General features: G+C 46.9%; 1 protein-coding gene across 3 annotated transcripts in view; it reads left to right on the top strand.

The window, feature by feature from the left end:
- SLC23A2 (solute carrier family 23 member 2) overlaps positions 1–19434 on the top strand; it is a 152451-nt gene that overhangs the window by 90184 nt on the left and 42833 nt on the right. For all 3 annotated transcript variants that reach the window (XM_025399481.1, XM_025399479.1, XM_025399480.1), the window contains exons 4-6: positions 1034–1132; positions 10928–11044; positions 13798–13955. In XM_025399481.1, coding sequence (XP_025255266.1) covers positions 1034–1132; positions 10928–11044; positions 13798–13955 — 374 coding nt within the window. The remainder of the gene's footprint in view (positions 1–1033; positions 1133–10927; positions 11045–13797; positions 13956–19434) is intronic.

Here is a 19434-nt window from a genome sequence, read left to right as displayed (position 1 = left end):
ATTACATGTGCGTTTTCCTTGATATTACCCTGTGTAAAAATCTTTTCCCTTGTAGTATTCTGGGTGTCAGTGGCCTGTAACTAGTTATTTGGGCCATGTGCGGTGGCTCATGCCTATAATCCCAGCACTTTGGGAGGCTGAGGTGGGTGGATCACCTGAGGTCAGGAGTTCAAGACCAGCCCAACCAACATGGTGAAACCCCGTCTCTACTAATAATATCAAAATTAGCCAGGTGTCATGGCGGGCGCCTGTAATTCCAGCTACTCGGGAGGCTGAGGCAGGAGAATCGCTTGAACCTGGGAGGCGGAGGTTGCAGTGAACCAAGACTGCAACACTGCACTTCACCCTGGGTGACAGAGCGAGACATCATCTCAAAAACAAAACAAAACAGCAACAACGACAACAAAACCTAAAAAACAAAAATTAGTTATTTGTTGTTACAAACAGTGATTACTTTCTTTGGGTGAAAACGTTTGTTCTCAATATTGTTCTCCAGGATAGATTCCTAGAAGTGGAACCATTTGGCTAAAAAGTAAAAACATTTTATGGTTCTTGCTACTGTCTGGCAGAACCCGGGATGGTGGTGTAACCCCTTAGTGAGGAGTGCTCTCCCGGGGGCTGGTTTACTTCGGTGAACAGCAGAGTTTGAGTTCCTCCAGCTAGAACATTTCCCCTTCTAGGGGCAGGAAGTCGGCCTCAGGTGGTTATGTGGGCAGGGATCTTAACTGAGGCAGCTCAGGGTACTCTCACCTGTTCAGCCAGGGCCTTGTCCACAAACAGCATGAGCCTCTGAGCCAAACTTACCTTGCCCTGGAGGATGTGGGGGTGCCCCTGCTGAGGTTGTCCTGGGGTTTTATTTCTGTTTTCCCCGGCTGAGCCTTCTGCTCAGGCAGCCTCCCCATCTGGTACATGGAGTATGTTTCTCCATCAAAACCATGACTGGTCATGCACTCACCAGGAGAATTACAAAAGGCTTTTGGGAGGGAAAATGTGGTTCACGCTGAAACAGCCTCTAAGTGGATTGTCTCTGCAGGTGGTGATAAATGGAGGCGCCACCTCCAGCGGTGAGCAGGACAATGAGGACACCGAGCTCATGGCGATCTACACTACGGAAAACGGCATTGCAGAAAAGGTACCCCTTCCCTCACCCCGTGTCACCATTCCTACCAACATCCCCTCCCACAAGTGCTGCCCCGGATCCGAATCCCTTGCGGGCACCTGCGTGTCCTTCATTTGGGGCTTGGTCTCTGATCCTCAAGGGGGTGTGTTCTCTTCATCAGGTAAGCAGGAGGAGCCATAGGGAATAGAAATTTAAAAAGGCCTCGGCCAAGACGCCGGAGGGAAGTGGTTAAGAGCTCGAGGTCTGACATCAGGTCTGAGTGCAAATATGAGTCAGAATGAGGAAATTATAAAAGTTCTCTGGGCCTCAGTTCCCTGTCTCTAAAATGGGAATAAAAATATCAACATCTATCTTAGGGTTGTTGTGAGGATTGAATGAAATAATATGTATGTGAAGTTATTAGCATCGTGCCTGTTACATATACATGTGCAGTAAATAAGAGAATAAGGGAAATCAGCAAGTGGTTTATGCAGCCTATGAAAATGACTTTGAGCTTTGACCTTAGCACTTTTGGCACCTTGTGTACCAATGGAGATGGCACACTAAGGTGGGGAGAATCGTGTTTGTGTTTTTTTTTGGTTTATTTTTGTTTTGCTCTGTGCCTCATTCCATCTCCTTGAATGGTCAGACTTTGTGACCATAGAGGTCAGGAAAGAGTTGCCCAAAGTGGCTCCAATCTGTGCACAGTGGCTCACACCTATAGTCCCAACACTTTGGGAGGCTGAGGCGGGAAGATTGCTTGAGACCAGGAGTTTGAGACCAGCCTGGGCAACATGGCAAGATCCTGTCTCTACAAAAAAATAAAAAAGAAAGGAAGGAAGGAAGGGAGGGAGGGAGGGAGGAAAGGAAAGTAAAGAAGGAAAGGAAAGGAAGGAAAGGAAAGGAAGGAAGGAAAGGAAAGGAAAGGAAGGAAAGAAGGAAGGAAGGAAAGAAGGAAAAGAAGGAAAGAGAAAGAGAGAGAAAGAAGGACAGAGAGAAAGAGAAAGAAAGAAAGGAAGGAAGGAAGGAAGAAAGAAAGAAAGAAGGAAATAATTATCCAGATGTGATGATGTGTGCCTAGAGTGGCAGCTACTCAGGGAGCAGGAGGTTTGTTTGAGCCTAAGAGTCTGAGGCTACAGTGAGCTTTGATCATGCCTCTGCACTCTACCTGGGAAGACAGAGTAAGACCCTGTCTCTAAAAAAAACAAAATAAATAAATTCATAAATAAAAATAAAACAAAGTAGGTCCAGATATCCCGGTTTCTTTTTTCCTTGTATCTGCCATGGTGTCTAACACATGAAAAGTTAAATAATCTGATATTTCCAAATTGTAACACAGCTCTAAGACTTTCATTTGAGTTTTACTTGTAGATTTTAAACACAGGTTTTATCTATACTATGAAAATTTACTAATTTTCAACTTACATAATAAGAAACTAAACAATTTATGTAATGAGAAATTCTATTCTGGAACCACTGTATTATACTGTAGACAGTGTATACTATGTATTCTAATGACAGACCACCCAGAAGTTGACACATACAAATATAGTACCTGACTTGGGTATTAGCATGGTGAGTTCACAGTGTAATCACTAAAGTGATTAAGAACAAATACATTGTATTGAAAGTCTAGAATAACCAAATTTTATGCCATTTTAAACAAAATTCCGGTCTGGGATATGGAAATTTCTTTTTTGCCTCTCAACTCATATTGTTATTATTTTCCTACTGCTTGGAGCTATTATAAATTTTATGGAGGTTAATTAAAGTAGATTCATGCAGAGATATTGAAATTCCAGAAGTGCGGGGTTCCAAGCTGCTCCCCAGAGGTTAGTGCAGTGGTGTTTGGCATGTGGATCAGTGCTTGCGGTCTGCAGCTGAGGCATGTCCCACACCGCCGGGCCGCAGCTTTCACACGGCCTATGTTGTAACAAAGGGCTTCTTCACAGACTTGGTGGGGCCACATATAATCCCGTATGCCATGATTCCAGGCTGTCGTGTTTTCAGACTTCCTCCTTCTCTGTCTGGAGACCGTCTTTAGAAATAAATAGTAACGAGCATTAACACTTTGGGGCTTAGCTTTACCTTTTACTGATGAGAGGGATCCAGTTGTAGGGAAAATGTCTCTAGCACATTTATGCTAAATGTTTATTTTCCGGTTTGGATGAACATTTTTTCATTGTCTAAACATTGATACATTTGCATTTCCTTGAATACCGATCAAATGGAGTACCTTCATATTTTCCTGGCCATTTTTCTTACTTTATGAAATGAAGAGGACAGTGAGAAGAGCTGCCACATATTAAATAGTGCTAGTTGGGCTGGGCGTGGTGGCTCACACCTGCAATCACAGCACTTTGGGAGGCTGAGATGGGTGGATTACTTGAGGTCAGGAGTTCAAGACCGGTCTGGCCAACATGACAAAACCCTGTCTCTACTAAAAATACAAAAATTAGCCGGGAGTGGTGTCGCACGCCTGTGGTTGCAGCTACTTGGGAAGCTGAGGCAGGAGAATCACCTGAACCCAGGAGGGAGAGGTTGCAGTGAGCCGAGATGGCGCCACTACCCTCCAGCCCAGGTGACAGAGTGAGACTCTGACTCGAAATAAATAAATAAAAATAAAATAAAATGCTAATCATTAGGCCAGACCCTCAGCTGACTGGTTTTTTTTTGTTTGTTTGTTTTTGTTTTGTTTTTTCCTTGAAACAGAGTCTCACTCTGTCACCCAGGCTGGAATGCAGTGGCCCAGTCTCAGCTCACTGCAATCTCTGCCTCCCCGGTTCAAGCGATTCTCCTACCTCAGCCTCCTGAGTAGCTGGGACCAGAGGCACACACCATCACACCAGGCTAATTTTTTTGTATTTTTAGTAAAGTTGGGGATTTACCGTGTTGGCCAGGCTGGTCTCAAACTCCTGACCTCAGGTGATTCATCCACCTTGGCCTCCCAAAGGGCTGAGATTACAGGCGTGAGCCACCATACCCGGCCAAAAATTGCGGAAGGCTCTCAGGAAGCAGGATTACTTTGTAGAATCTCCCTCAGCTTAGGTTTGTCACTGTAGTTTCATCCTGATTTTTCATTAGTGAGGCTGCATCTCTACACATGCTCAAGAGCCACGTGTATATCCTTTTCTGGGACAGTTTTTCCTGACACTTTCAATGTTTAGCTTCGGGGCTGCTGTTATCTCAGGAATTGTATCTTTAAATATTAATTCCAGTCTATTCTTTTGGTTTCTGATTTGGGAGCTGCAGTTATGCATGTTTTGTTTGTTCTTTGCCTGCCTCCTCCAGCTATCAGTTCTCTTTAACCTTTTCTTTTTCCTCTTAGCACCGAGTTTTTTCATTCCAGTCTCTGACCCTTACTCTGTTTCTCAGCTTATCAGTTCTTCCTTGTGCTTCTCATACTTTCACATTTTTTGTATTTTTCTTCCTTTCCATCTGGCCAAATTATGTAAACTCATGTTTATTTCCAGTTTTCCTTAAATGTCTGTTTGAATTTTAAGGTCTTCCTTAGTAAGAATGATTGTTTTATTGTGTTTTCAAAATGCATTTTTTCATTAATCTATTGAATACTGTAGTATCCTTCTAATTTGTTAACATGTCCTTTATTTCTTAAATTTTTCTTATTTCTTTCTTTTTTTTGAGACGGAGTCTCACTCTGTCACCCAGGCCGGAGTGCAGTGGCCGGATCTCAGCTCACTGCAAGCTCCGCCTCCCGGGTTTACACCATTCTCCTGCCTCAGCCTCCCGAGTAGCTGGGACTACAAGGCGCCCGCCACCTCGCCTGGCTAGTTTTTTTGTGTGTGTGTTTTTTTAGTAGAGACGGGGTTTCACCGTGTTAGCCAGGATGGTCTCGATCTCCTGACCTCGTGATCCGCCCGTCTCGGCCTCCCAAAGTGCTGGGATTACAGGCTTGAGCCACCGTGCCCGGCCTATTTTTCTTATTTCTTTGGTTAATTTCTATATTCTTTTTTCCTTGTTCTGACATTTAACACTTACTCTTATTTATATTTGTCTTTTTTTTTATTTTTGAGAGCTACCTTTGACTTCCAACCCTTCTGTTGAGTTTTAAAAAACTATCCTGTGCTTAATTTCTGAGACCTCTTTTATTGTTTTTTGGTTTTGTTTATTGGCTAAAGTATTTAAAAAGCATTCTTTGTCTCCCACAATTGAAGTAACTTTATTTTTCTGAAGATAGTCTTTATTTTAAGCTTTTTAAAAAATACTACATTGATTATATTTTCTGTTTCTTTGCCTTCATTTTTTTAGTCTTTCTTCACTGTCCCAGGATAGGAGGCAATAAAAGATAGGATCGTGAGATCTTTACGTGTGATGAAGTTTATCTAATTGTGGGCCTGCCCTTGAGTGACCAGGTGGAAAGCCGTGTTGTCTCTGCAGGATGTACACATGTCACTGTCTTGTCTTTGGGGCTGATCAGCTTTCTCTAGAAAGGAATCGTGTAGTCTCCTGTGGGTATAAGTCTGGTTTCTGTGACCTGGGTTCTGGCATTCTGGAAGCAGATGAGTATCCTGCTGCTGATGTTTTCCTTGATCGCTGTGTGGTGTTCCTCAGCCTGAGGGCTTTCCAGTTTATATTCTTCAGACCATACACGTTTGTTTCTTGAAGAAGGAGGACAGCAGTAGTTAACACACTGTCTGACCAGTTTGCAGGGTTAAGACCTGTCCTCTCCCCATTGCTACCCTGTCTAGTGCTTGCAAGCATAGCACTTTCTGGGGTTCTGCTGGTCAGCCAGCCCACCTCTTCATAGCATCCTTCTATTAGTACCCAGCTTGTGCATTCCTTCCCTCTCCCAAGTTGGTCACACAGCATCCAAACACTTTCCATATTTTAAAAAAAAAAAAAAAAGTTAATCTCATTTTCTTGATCTCCTCTTTGCTTTGTCCTTGTAGATGTGTATCATATTTATTCCTTCTGTGTTTTTAGGACTTAGAAGAAAAGATACATGTGGTCAATCTACCATGTTTAACTAGAACTCAAAAGCTGGCTTGTTGAAAAGAATAATGAAATTGATATTTTTGGGTTTTTTGGTTTTTGTTTTTGAGACAGAGTATCACTCTGTCACCCAGGCTGGAGTGCAGTGGTGCGATCTCGGCTCACTGCAGCCTCTGCCTCCTGGGTTGAAGCGATTCTCCTGCCTCAGTCTCCTGAGTAGCTGGGACTACAGGTGTGCGCCAACACGCCCAGCTAATTTTTGTATTTTCAGTAGAGACAGGGTTTCAGGGTTTCGCCATGTTGGCCAGGCTGACCTCAAGTGATTGGCCTGCCTCGGCCTCCCAAAGTGCTGGGATTACAGACGTGAGTCACCAGCCTGTTTTGTTTTTTTGAGACAAGATCTCTGTTGCCTAGCCTGGAGTGCAGTGGCATGATCACAGCTCACTGCAGCCTCAACCTCTCAGGCTCAAGTGATGCTCCTACCTCAGACTCCTGAGCAGCTGACCACTGGCATGTGCCACCACACTCAGCTAATTTTTGTTTGTTTTTGGAGACAGGGTCTCTGTTTGTTGCCCAGGCTGGTCTCAAACTCCTGAGCTCAAGTAGTCTGCTGACCTCAGTCTCCCAAAGTGCTGGAATTATAGACATGAGCCACCATGCCTGGCCAAAATTGATCTTTTGTGGCCCCGATTAAGAGAAAAAAGTAGAAAGCACAAATATACATTAATATCGTAAAAAAGAGAAATGTATAAGAGAATAGTACATGCTACTTTATGATAATCAGTTTGAAATGCTACAGCAGGGATTGGCAAGCCAAATTTGGTTTAGTATCTGTTCTTCTCAGTAGACTTTTGCTGGAACACAGCCATATTTCTTTGTTTACCTGTTGCCTAAGGTTGCATCCATGCTACAGTGGCAGAGCTATGTGGCTCCCAAAGTTGAAATATTTACTGTATGGCCCTTTATAAAAAATATTTTCTTAATCCACTCTGTCACTGATGGACATTTGGGTTGATTCCAAATCTTTGCTATTGTGAATAGTGCCGCAATAAACATACGTGTGCATGTGTCTTTATAGCAGCATGAATTATAATCCTTTGGGTATATACCCAGTAATGGGATGGCTGGGTCATATGGTACATCTAGTTCTAGATCCTTGAGGAATCACCATACTGTTTTCCATAATGGTTGAACTAGTTTACAATTCCACCAACAGTGTAAAAGTGTTCCTATTTCTCCACATCCTCTCCAGCACCTGTTGTTTCCTGACTTTTTAAGAAAATGTGGCACATATACACCATGGAATACTATGCAGCCATAAAAAAGGATGAGTTTGTGTCCTTTGTAGGGACATGGATGCAGCTGGAAACCATCATTCTTAGCAAACTGTCACAAGAACAGAAAACCAAACACTGCATGTTCTCACTCATAGGTGGGAACTGAACAATGAGATCACTTGGACTCGGGAAGGGGAACATCACACACCGGGGCCTATCATGGGGAGGGGGGAGGGGAGAGGGATTGCATTGGGAGTTATACCTGATGTAAATGACGAGTTGATGGGTGCTGACAAGTTGATGGGTGCAGCACAGCAACATGGCACAAGTATACATATGTAACAAATCTGCACGTTATGCACATGTACCCTAGAACTTAAAGTATAATTAAAAAAAAAAAAAAATGTGCTGACTCTGCTGTAGAGGAAATGATTTCCTAGAGAAAGAGACTACAGTCGACCCCAAAGGTGCTAGATTAGATAAAGAACCGCGGAGGAGATAGCAAAGGTAGTTAAAAGTGTTAAGAAGGCTCCAGGCAGAGAACAGCATTCTGAGTTCACTCTAGTCTTTGAAGCACAGGTAATTTTTTGTTTTTTACATTATTTCAGATCATAGAATAAGATGGAAAGTCTTTTTAAAGTGACATAGTTATTTATGTAGTCATCGTTTGCAGAAACCTTGTTAGAGGTTTTTGGTTTTGCAGTATTTGAAATAGCTCATGGTTTACACAGTGATCACTGAGTGTGGCACCACAGTGTGCAGAGTGCACAGTGGCCAGACCGGTCCTTCTGTCATCAGGCGAGGCTGCACAGCATCTGCCTCACAGTGTTGTCTGGTCCCCTTGACCGCACAACCCCCCCGTCCTGTATCATTTTAATACCAGCTGTGGACCTTACACTAGTTTTGTTTCTGAGTTGTAGGGCTACCCTCACTACTAAGAAAAGTCTGCATGTGTGCATGTGCATACATGTGCCTGTGTGTACATCTTGACCTCTGCCTGGATGCGAAAAGTCTTGTCTTTTTGTGTGTGTGTGTGTGTGTGTGTGTGTGTGTGTGTGTGTGTGTGACAGAATCTCGCTCTGTTGCCCAGAGTAGAGTGCAGTGGTGTGATCTCGGCTCACTGCAACCTCCGTCTCCTGGGTTCAAGCAATTCTTCTGCCTTAGCCTCCGGAATAGCTGGGATTACAGGCGTGCGCCACCACACCCAGCTAATTTTTGTATTTTTAGTAGAGACAGGGTTTCACCATGTTGGCTAGGCTAGTCTTGAGCTCCTGACCTCAGGTGATCTACCTGGCTGGGCAGGTGCTGGAATTACAGATGTCAGCCACTGCACCTGGCCAAAAAGTCTTTTCATCTGCCTTATAATTAACAATCGTGGTTTTGGAATTGTTAGAAAAATGTTGCTTACATTATTGTGTGACAGGTTGTACTAGTCTATGATAGTGTTAAGTATTCTGTCTTCAGACATTTCTCTTTGTTATGAAATACTTTGTCATGTTACTTTGTGAGCAGCAGCACTGCCTGTGTGGTTGCAGCTAATGCGGTGCTGCTGAGCTGACCTTTGTGTCTTGAGCCCCAGCTCTGTAATTCCACCGTGTTAGCAAAATGATGACCTCAGTTCAGAAGGTCCCAAATCAGGTTCTGAGATTTATGAGGATGACTCAGAGAATTCAGCAGAGCTGTTTTACTCACAGTTAAGGGTTTTTTTGTTTTTCGTTGTTTGTTTGTTTTTCAGAGAAAGGATACAGATTAAAATAAAAAATGGAAAAAGGCAAAGTCAGGGTCTAGGAGACACCAGGCACAGGCTTGCAGCCATCCTCGCCCAGTGGAGTCATGCAGGCAGTGTTCAGTTTTCCCAGCAGTGATATGTGGTAACACTCATTCAACCAGGGAAGCTCACCCAAGCCTTGGTGCCCAGGGTTTTTAAGTGGGGATCTGTTGTATAGATATGGCTGACTGCCTGTGTGGCTAACTTTAGTTACTCACCAGCCCCTCCAGAGGTCAAGCTGACACTGTGTGGCCAAGTTTCAGGTAAAAAAAATACGTATAAACTGGAGAAGGGGCCTCATTATGTTGCCCAGGCTGTTCTTGAACCCTGGCCTCAAGTGATCCTCACACCTTAGCATCCCAGAGTGCTGGGACCACAGGTGTGAGCCACTGCACTGGGCCTAAAAAGACACATTTAAGAGGCAGAAACCCCAAGAGCTCAGGTTATCCCCCACATGCCAGGCAAGAGTCAACCCTTCCTTTGAAATGTACAGGGTTTGAACAACCCAGACCTGCTGAGTTAATCTTTATTGTACATCACTGTATGCCACACCCCTCAGACACATATGTACTTTTTCTACCATTTCTTCCAACAAGTTGTTAAAGACATCCATAATCCATCGTAACGAATTCAACACAATGTAAATTTGCCAGTATCCCTTGTGAGGACGGAAGAGAAAGTTTTACCCAAAAGGTCATACTCAGTTACATTTGGTTTAGATCAGATATCAGCTTCCATCAGACGTTTACTTCCGGCTGTGGAAGGTGAGGGTGAACTGTGTCCCTTCTTTTGTTTAAGGGTATTGGACCCCAAACCCCTGTTACCTCCATGTGGAACACATGGAATCAGCATTTTCCCCATGTGGGATATCTTTTCATTTTATTTCTGTTAAGCACTTTGTTTGCTAGGTTATAAAAAATTTTTTCAAATGAGGTACATGTCTTGGATTCCAAGAAATGACTGTAGAAATTCCAAGAAAAGATTCTTTGTGTGGTGTTTGAAACCAGAGCAGTTTTGAGGTTCTCTTGGGGAACTCAAGGCTACCTTGAGTTTTCTGTTTGGCTCAGATACTGCCTGAGTTCAGAACTGATGCTGGGGGTGATTGGAAGAGGCTGGACTCTAACCTAAAGTGACTGGTCTTTATGATGATTTTGGCTTGAAAACCATGCTACACTTAATGTTTTAAAATATTTTTTTTTACTAGTGTTAGGGGAAAAAGAAGAAAAAAACCTGTCAGCTAAACTATCAATACATTTTTAATGTTTTGTTTTTTAAACAGAATTCAAATCACTGTGTTTATATACTTCTGAATTTTCCTCTTTTCACCTAAGAGCAATAGTGTTTGGATAGAAAGGTGTAGAACTTCAGAGTACAAAGATCCTGCAGGGATGAAGTAGGCTGAGAGGGGCAGATCAGTGTGCTGTCTCTTCGAAAGTGCTTAAAATTTTCTAAGATTTCTTCATCTGGGGCCTCACGCAAGGACTGCTCATGCCAAGGTATCGTTTTGTGGTCTCAACCTGGGAACATCTCTGTCCACGCAGGAGGATCCCCAGGCCTGGGGAGAAGCTCTGAGCAAGTTTGGTGTTCTCGGGGATGAGTTGTTGACAAAGGACACTGACCTCCCAAATTCTGAGGATTGACCATCCCAGTGGGCGAGTGTACTTGAGCCCAAGAGTGTACTTGGCTTCAACGACAGCCAAGGCTCAAAACTGCAGGAAAATGGCAGCCACTTGATGAAGTTGTTTTTCTGTAATAGTGGCCTGCACGTGGCCAAGCTAACATTGGTGTTCAGGTTTAATGAGTACCTTCCTTTCTCCTTCTCACTCACAGAGCTCTCTCGCCGAGACCCTCGATAGCACTGGCAGTCTGGACCCCCAGCGATCGGACATGATTTATACCATAGAAGATGTTCCTCCCTGGTACCTGTGTATATTTTTGGGGCTGCAGGTAAGATGGTTCCTGTAGGATATGTAACTACCAGCAGGTGTTTGCGTTGTCTACCATCTGGAATTGTTTAAAAGTTCAAGTTTGATTTTTGTTTATTGAAGACTTTTATAAATTCCTCTTTTAAGAGTGATGAGTAGGGACAGCATGGTGGCTGATGCCTGTAATCCTAGCAGTTTTGGAGGCTGAGGTGGGCCGATCACTTGAGCCTAGGAGCTCAAGACCAGCCTGGGTAACATGGCAAAAGGCCACCTCTACAAAAAATACAAAAATTAGCCACGTGTGGTGGTGTGTGCCTATAGTCCCAGCCACTCAAGAGGCTGAGGCAGGGGGATCGCTTGAGGTTGAAGTTGCAGTGAGCTGTGATTGCACCACTCCACTTCAGCCTGCTTGACATAGTGAGACCCTGTCTCAAAACAAAAAACAAAAAACAAAAAAAAAAAAAGGGGATGAATGGGAATCATAGCAGGAGGAAGAAAAGAACAGGTAGAATGGATTACCAGGGAAAAGAAAGACGATGTTCAGGGGCACGCAAGAGCAGTGACATAAAGGAAGGCAAAGGAGATAGAGTTATAGAAAGAAGGAAGAATAGAGAAAGGAGAAAAGTTGAAGAGTAGAGAAAAGAGGAATTTATTTTCATCTCCCATCCCTGGCCTAGTTAACCCACCCCAAATCATGGTATCTTCTGCCATGAAACGTGAGTTACCCTGAAAAGCGCCATGTCGGCCAGGACCTAAATGGTAGGTTTTCAGTCTTATTTTTTAAAGGAAGGGAAACTTGCCACAGTAGTGGCAGCTTTGTCTGCTGTAGCTTCCAGTGGGAGGGGAGGGCAACCAGGCTCAGGGACAAGGTGGGTGGTGACATAGCTGATGCAGGCCTCCAGCGTCTTTGATACCTCCCTCCTCTGTCTTCAGCACCCTTTTCCCTTTCATAGGATTAACGCAGGACGTTTTGGAGAAAGGGGACAATGTGGGGAAGGTCTTTTCTTAGATGTACACCCCTGGGCTGTATTTGCTTTGGTTTTAAGTTGGACTCTGTTCTGAGGTCTGGTTTACTATTTTTCCCTTCTCAAGTGTGTGGTCCATTCAACTTATGGTATCTCAGGTGCTGAGAAAATCCATCTTATTGTCCAGAGAGGTTTATTCACCCTGGGATGGGGCTGTGCCTGCCAACAGCTGGGCACTTTGGTCAAATTTCCAGTTGCCCCACCCTTCCCACACCCCCTTTCAGGTATCAAAGCACATGGTAACCCCAACTGGCAGGTGTCTGTTTAGTAGGGGAGGAGTCAGAGCCAAAGGAGCTGAGTGGCCTTGGCAAATAGTCTACTTTGGGCCGAGCATTCTGAACCAGATTCAGGAAACACACTTTTTGGAATGTTTATCCTATAAATGTTTCTGGCAGTCTTCCCTGGTCAGATAGGAGTGGGAAACCCTGCCTGCGTCATGCCCTTCCTGACGGTTCAGAGAACATAAACTTGTGAGCAGCCCTGAGGCATCCTGAACAGGAATGTTTCACCTCAGGAAACTCCTTTACTGTTGGGCTTCTTGGGCTGCATGTGGCGTGTTTGGCGAATGTGGGCAGGAATGGGAAGCTGCTGGAAGAAAAGTAGGAAGTTTGCAGAACAGAAATAAGAACTGGTCAACGGGGGAAGGGAGGGAAGTGAGTCGTGAGTGCTGGGACTATCCTACCGGGGTTACAGGTGTGGCGTTGGGCACGCGTGGGGGGGTCCCAAAGGAAGGTGGGATAGGGTTCTTTCTGGAAGATTCCCATGGCTACCATATGCCCTTAATCCTGCCCTGACTGGAACAGACGAATTCTTTGTTTTCAAAAACAATGCCAGCTCACAGAAAAAGACAGAAAACACTCCATGCGTATGTAACTTATGACGCTTATGTAACTTTAATCCCCAGACATGTAAGAACTTTTTTAAAGAAGTAGACTAATTAACTTAGAAATGTAGATGCAGAATTCTATATAAAATATTAACAGATCAAATTGCAGAAGAAAAATACAGCATGACTGACTAGGGTTTGTTTCAAACATGCAAGAATAGTTCAGCACATCACAATTCATGATAACAGATTAGAGGAGAAAGGCCTTATGGTTTTAGCAATTTATGCCAGAAAAGCATTTTGGGGAAAAAGCCCCAAATATTTCTAATAAGAATTACATAATTAAAATATCACCAGGGCTGATATTGACTGTTTCCTTTGTGAGGTATGGATTCATCCAAGTAATAAGTAATAATGACAGTGTGTAGTAAGACAAGAAAATGTAATAAAAAGGAGAAATGCAGCTGGGCGCAGTGGCTCACGCCTGTAATCCCAGCACTTTGGGGAGGGAGAGGCAGGCAGATCGCTTGAGCCCAGGTGTTTGACACCAGCCTGGCCAACACAGTGAAAATCCATCACTACAAAAAATACAAAAATTAGCTGGGCGTGGTGGTGCGTGCCTGTAATCCCAGCTACTTGGGAGGTTGAAGCAGGAGAATTGCTTGAGCCTGGAAGGTGGAGGTCACAGTGAGCCAAGATCGCACCATTGCACTCCGTCCAGGGCAGTGGGAATGAAACTGTCTCAACAACAAAGGAGAAATGCTGAAAAAGAAGGAAAAAAAAAAATGGCTTGCTCTAACAAACCAAGGAGATTCTTTTTGGGGGCTATTTTTTAATGACAATAAAAGAGAAGAATTAGGATGATCTCAAGAATAAATGAGGAAGGGTTTACTGTTTCTCCTCTGACCCTTTTCCTGCCCACAGCACTACCTGACATGCTTCAGCGGCACGATCGCAGTGCCCTTCCTGTTGGCCGATGCCATGTGTGTGGGGTACGACCAGTGGGCCACCAGCCAGCTCATTGGGACCATTTTCTTCTGTGTGGGAATCACTACTTTGCTACAGACAACGTTTGGATGCAGGTGAGATTGGGGTACTAGTGGGGGATGCCAAAGTCCCCAGAAGGCGTTGAGCTGGGCTGTTTGCCTAGGGCTGTTTGCAAGGACGGAATGGAGGCAGGGGAATGTCCTAGTGGCCATTGGTCCCCACCCCCGCAGTGTTCCTCCCAATCATTTCCCCTCTCTTTGGTGAACGGTCCAAGCTGGAAACTCAGCCTCACCCTCCTTCCCCTGTCCCCTTGGCAAGTCATGCTCGCTCCATAGCACCCCTCTGTGCCCCCATTCCTTGAGTTCAGACCGGAGTGTCCCACCAGGCTCCCTGTTGACTTCCCTGCCTCCAGGGCACTCCTCTTGGACTCACTTTGTGCCCCACACCCAGTGCCATCTTTCTACTTCCACACCCTCCTCAGGGTGAGCCACATTGCAGCTCTCCTCCCTTTTTACACACCAGGCTGCACCCAGCATTTAGGCTTGCCCTTGCTCTCTGCCCCACCTACATTTCCAGCCATGCCTCTGAGCCCTGTCTCCTGCCTTCCCTGGCCTCACTCCCGAGGGCCTACTGTCTATCTTCCTGTGTGTCTTCTCCCCACCCGCCTGGCACACACCAGCTCATCCTCCAGACCCAGCTTGTCCTGCCCTCCCGACTCTGTGGAGCCCTTCGTTGTTCTCTGACTTCCCACTTTGTTTTCATCCTTCCAGTGTGGCCCCTATTCCAGTTTGTCCTTTTTGTTTCTATGTCTTTTTCCCACGGTGCTTCCTCCTTGATGCCAGGGCTTTGGCTTGTTCACTTTTGCATTTCCAGCCACCAACTTAAATGGTCATGAAGCTGGCACAGGAAGAAGAAACATCCTTATCTACCTTCCTACCTCCTCCTGCAAGCTTGCCTTTTCCTCTCCTTTCCTGCTCTTCTACCCTCTTCTCAGTGCAGCCTCTTTCTTTACCCCAGGGCACTGCTCAGGAAGTGAAGCCTGCTGTGGCAGGACTGTCCTAAGTTCACCACCAGCTGTCTCTTGCTCCCTCAGAGACAGGCTGAGTAAGGCCTGGCCCTTCCTGCTGTGGGAGGTGGGTGTGAGCTGAAGTCAGGGACTGCATTCTTATGAGTTAGAATCCTTCGGGACCTCGGGGTTGCCCTAACACGGCACGGGGATAGGGGAGCCTTGGAGGGCAGTGAGCCATGTGCCGGTGTTCTGGTTGCCAGGGTGGGCCACACCCTGGGAGGGCAGGCCGCAGGTCTGCTGATGGAAAGAAGCTATGTGGACTAAAGGCTTCGGGGCTGCTAAGCTCTTAGGGTTCCCAGATCCCAGCCCTTGCTAGTCTGTCCACAACCACCAAGCTGGGCTGATGGGAGGAGGGTCTCCTCAAGCCCGCCAGGGGGCAGGACAGGGATATCACTGACCAACTAGGGGGAGGAGATGTGGTCTGGGCCTTCCAAGAAGGGCTCAATCTGACTAGCACCCTCTTTCATTCTTTGGGCACAGTGTTCAGGGCTCTGTGCTTCAAGGCCAGAGTGCACGGCAAAGCTTTTGTTGGCTGGCTCAGGATCCTTACCTTGCCCATGGAGCACTGGCTCTCTGGAGAGATGTTCTTTTTCTAAACAGCTGACTTATCCATGGATTTGTAGGCACAATCCCTCTGTGAATTTGGTCAGTGTCTCTAGTTGAGCATTATTGGTTGACCTGAATAGGGAATGAAAGCTGTCTTTATTGCAGTGAAGTGTGCACCGTGTGCAGCTCTGCCCCAGCTCATGCCAAAGAGGCCAGGCCTGGCCAGCAGCTGAGCCTGATGGGCATAGTTGGTAATGGGACACAGAAGGGAGGACCTGGGGGAACTTGGGGTAAATACTTTTGGTCACGGAGGGCATCATCTTGCCCACTGTTGGGGCACAAGACCTAAATCGAACTACCCAGGTCAGCATGGTTCACCTCCCTGCTGGCCTGGGGAGCAGTTTGAGCTGAGTGAGAACAGGAGAGGGCATTTGACACCCTACTGAGATGGCTCAGGGACCCAAAATGCAGAGCTGTGGCCTGGAGGAGGGTGTGTGTCCGTGTGCCCCATGTCCACGAGGCTGGGTGAAAGCAGCCTTTCTTGCCGTGTTTGTGAGGAGTCAGAGTGAGTCCCCCATGACCTCTGGCTGTGCAAGGAATGGCAGCTCCACCCCTGCTTCCATCCTCCCCGCAGTGTGGCCATTTGCTTAGTCATAAATCAGGTGGTGCTGACTCTAATCACGTCAGCAACTGTGTGCTGCTGGGCAGGTGAGGGTGTGCTGGGGACTTTGGTGGGGTGTTGGGCTTATGATAGGGGTTTTCTGTGGTTGTCAGGGTGTGGGTGGTACTCGTCCTCTTAACCTGGACAAAACGAAAGAATACTGGCTCAGCCCTGCAGATATTCAGTGACTGGTCTGTGTAGCAGGTGCGGGACCTGGCTGTCGTGGGGAGCAACGGTGACATCGACGCACATGGCCTGTAGCACAAATGGCAGCACCATCAGGGAGATGCAGTGCATCCTCTAGGGGACTTGGTGTGAGTCCTGGAGGAGGTGGGGTTTGAGACAGACCCTGGAGGCTCCAAGGGCTCTGCCCGGGAAGGCTGAGGGAGCAACTTCCATCCCAGCAGGGGCAAAGGCAGGAAGTCACAGCCTGGCATGATCCCCCTGACCAAGCACACAGAGGCCGGAGCTTGGGACTTATCAACAGGCACAGGGAGCATTCAATGGCTTTGTTAGCAGGGGACACACCCTCTGGGGCTGTGCCTTGAAGGATGTTACTTAACCAAGTGTAGGGGGTGAGGACCATCCCAGGGGATCAGTGACATCCATGAGAAAGGTGACGGGGCCCAGGCAAGCGTCAGGGGTGTGGGGTAGGAAGGTGACTGTGCTGGGGCTGAACTCATCCCCCAGTCTCACTCTTTCTCGTTCTGGGGGTCCCTTCCTGCTTTGAATCCTTAGCTGGAAAGAGAAGCAGCACGGAATGGAATGTGCTTCATGTGTCCTGATTAAAGAATCTTTCTAGCGGAGTGGCTTAGAGAGAGCCTTTGGGATGGGGGAGGGGAGCGCCCCTGCTGGCACCTTGCGGGCGGCTCGGGCCCTCCAGGCTGAGGGGGGCTCTTGCTGTGAATCTTCTGAGCCTTCTGTGTGTTGCCTGCACCCCTTGCTTCCTCTCCGACCAGCAGGTGGGCTCAGGTGGGAGCTCCTGCTCTGCACGGCCTCAGACCGTGTTTGCAGACCTTCTTCTGCGTGGGTCCTTAGCACACTTGGGGGCTTGCTATGCAGGGGGCTGCGTGTCTGAGACAGCGAAGGGGCACTGAGGCAATGAGACAAGCTGCTATTTTCCCCCTTGACTGGCCAGTCACCATGGGGGGCATGTTTGCTGCACCCCATGTTCGTGTGTCTCCTCTTTTCTCCACCCCATGTCTCTCCACCCTCCATCCCTTCCTGCTGGAACCCAGACTCCTCCACCCGTCCTCTTCCCATCTTTGCACTAGGCCAGAAGAGGCCAGGCTACCTTGTCAGCTGTACCACCTCTCACAGCCTCGCCTCAGGTTTCCTGTGGGGTTAGTGAGGGAAGAGCAGAAATCCCCAAATGGCCAACTACTCCTTGAGCATATGCCCTGTTCCCATCCAGCAGAGCAAAGTTGGCAGCCAGACCTCAGTAGGGTGAGGCCCCCTCTGGTACTTGGACACCCAGATCTCACTCAGGACAGCGTCTGTTCTAGGGGTGCTCACCAAGATCAATGCTGCCAGAGCTGGACGCATGGCCATTGCAAGTGAAAGTCAGATTTTGGGATACTTTTGTGGAATTCTAACCCCTTGGGTATCAAACCTACACTTCTGAGGATAGAGAGATGTTTACAGCATGTGGCGTTATGACCTTGGACAAGTGACCCCTCCAGCCCGGTTTCCTTTGTGAAAATGAAAGGAGGCTTCTCCCTCAGGTGTCCTGGGAATGATATATTTTGCCCTATTTTAATGAATCTATTGTGTTGTTGTAGATTACTTTGTTTCTTAAAATAGTTTTTGGGAGTTTTTGCATAGAAAAATGTGAACTCGTATTTTAGACTTTTAGTTCTGCTAGTTGCTTAGATAGATCCATCATAGGCTGTGAATTATCATTTCTTTTAGACTTCTGTGTTTATTTTCTGTTCAGAAAAGGATGGAAGAAATAGATAGAGCAGCTGGGGTAGAGAGGCTGTGAGCAGGGAGCGAGGTGGAGAGGAAAGGCAGACGCAGCTGGGAGTGTGGGCCTGCCTCCCAGCAGCACCGCTGGAAGGATGGCAGATGGCCTCTGTGGGCTTTTGTGCATTGTGTTTTTGTTTTTGGAGAAGCTCACCACTCATTTCCTTAGGCTTAGAGCAGAAGGAAAAATTTTTCATGTCCAGCTTTCGTGATTTCTAAGACACAGTCTCAGACTTCTCCAGCTCCGGTCGTTGCCCTGTTGTGTTTCAGTTCTGTATCCAGCTTTGTGCATTTGACTGCCTCTTGCTGAGTACCCGGTATTTCTGTCGCGCTGGATGTTGTGGGTGAAGGAAGCCTGAGGACAAATCATGGCCTGTGCCCTTCAGGGGCGGGCCCTCTATTCTGCAGAAGCGTCTAGAGTACAGGAAGGAATGAGGTGCTGTGGTCAAGTCATCCCCCTCGTTTCGCATGGGCTCTTGATCTGTGTGGAATGCTATCCTGGAAACCTGTTTCATTCTATAAAAATGACCAGAGTTGATGGGAAACCCGTGAAGGTGAAACAGATGTGTGTCTTTGCAGACCTTACTCAAGCCCAGAAGGCCGACCGTAGATGCCACAGCATGGGGGCACATTTCCCAAGGCTGACTGACTGAGACCACATGAAGCATGTCTGAGTTGTGCGGGCTGCAGACCCTTCTTCTTCACCGCACATCTCCCCTGGCATGAAAGTTTTCCTTTTCCTCCAGGGGCCGTTGTCTTTTTGCACTGGAGGTTGTGGGTCTTAGCCCCAGTTGTCGAGGCCTTTAGGAGGCTTTGGTGCTTTCCAAGCCTTTGCTTAGGGAAAGGCGGCTTCCTCGTGGCCCTTGCTCATGGCATTCCCTCTCCCTCTCCCTCTCCCTCTCCCTCTTCCTCTCTAGCTTTTCCTCCTCCCTCCTCTTCTTTGACCTTGATCCCTTGAGCTTTGCATCAAGGAGGTCTTCATTACCGAGTTACCCTGAGCGAGGATTCAACAGTTCTCATTTTGGTTGGTCTGTGATGTCAATTCCAGTTAACCTTTGTTCTGGGAATTAGTACAAAGCCTTTAAAATCCAGAGAAATGAGGGCAGCATTTCGAGAGTCCCCTAACCAGCCTGCAGCCGTCATTCTTTTGTGGCACCTCTGAGCTTCCCAGAGTTCCCACCCCTGACCTTTGGTGTCTCTAGGGCCCTCCAAGACCCTGCCCCGCTGTCACCACACTGACTTGCCCACAGGCTGGTGGAAGGAGTCTTACGGTGTCTGAGGGGCCACCCTCAGCCTTTCACTCCAGGCCCTTCTTAGAGGCATCACTCTGGCC

Source organism: Theropithecus gelada, chromosome 10 (assembly GCF_003255815.1).
Source record: "Theropithecus gelada isolate Dixy chromosome 10, Tgel_1.0, whole genome shotgun sequence".
Classification (NCBI taxonomy): domain Eukaryota; kingdom Metazoa; phylum Chordata; class Mammalia; order Primates; family Cercopithecidae; genus Theropithecus; species Theropithecus gelada.
The sequence above is the reverse complement of the archived record's forward strand: the minus strand, read 5'-3'. Positions and strand labels throughout refer to the sequence as shown.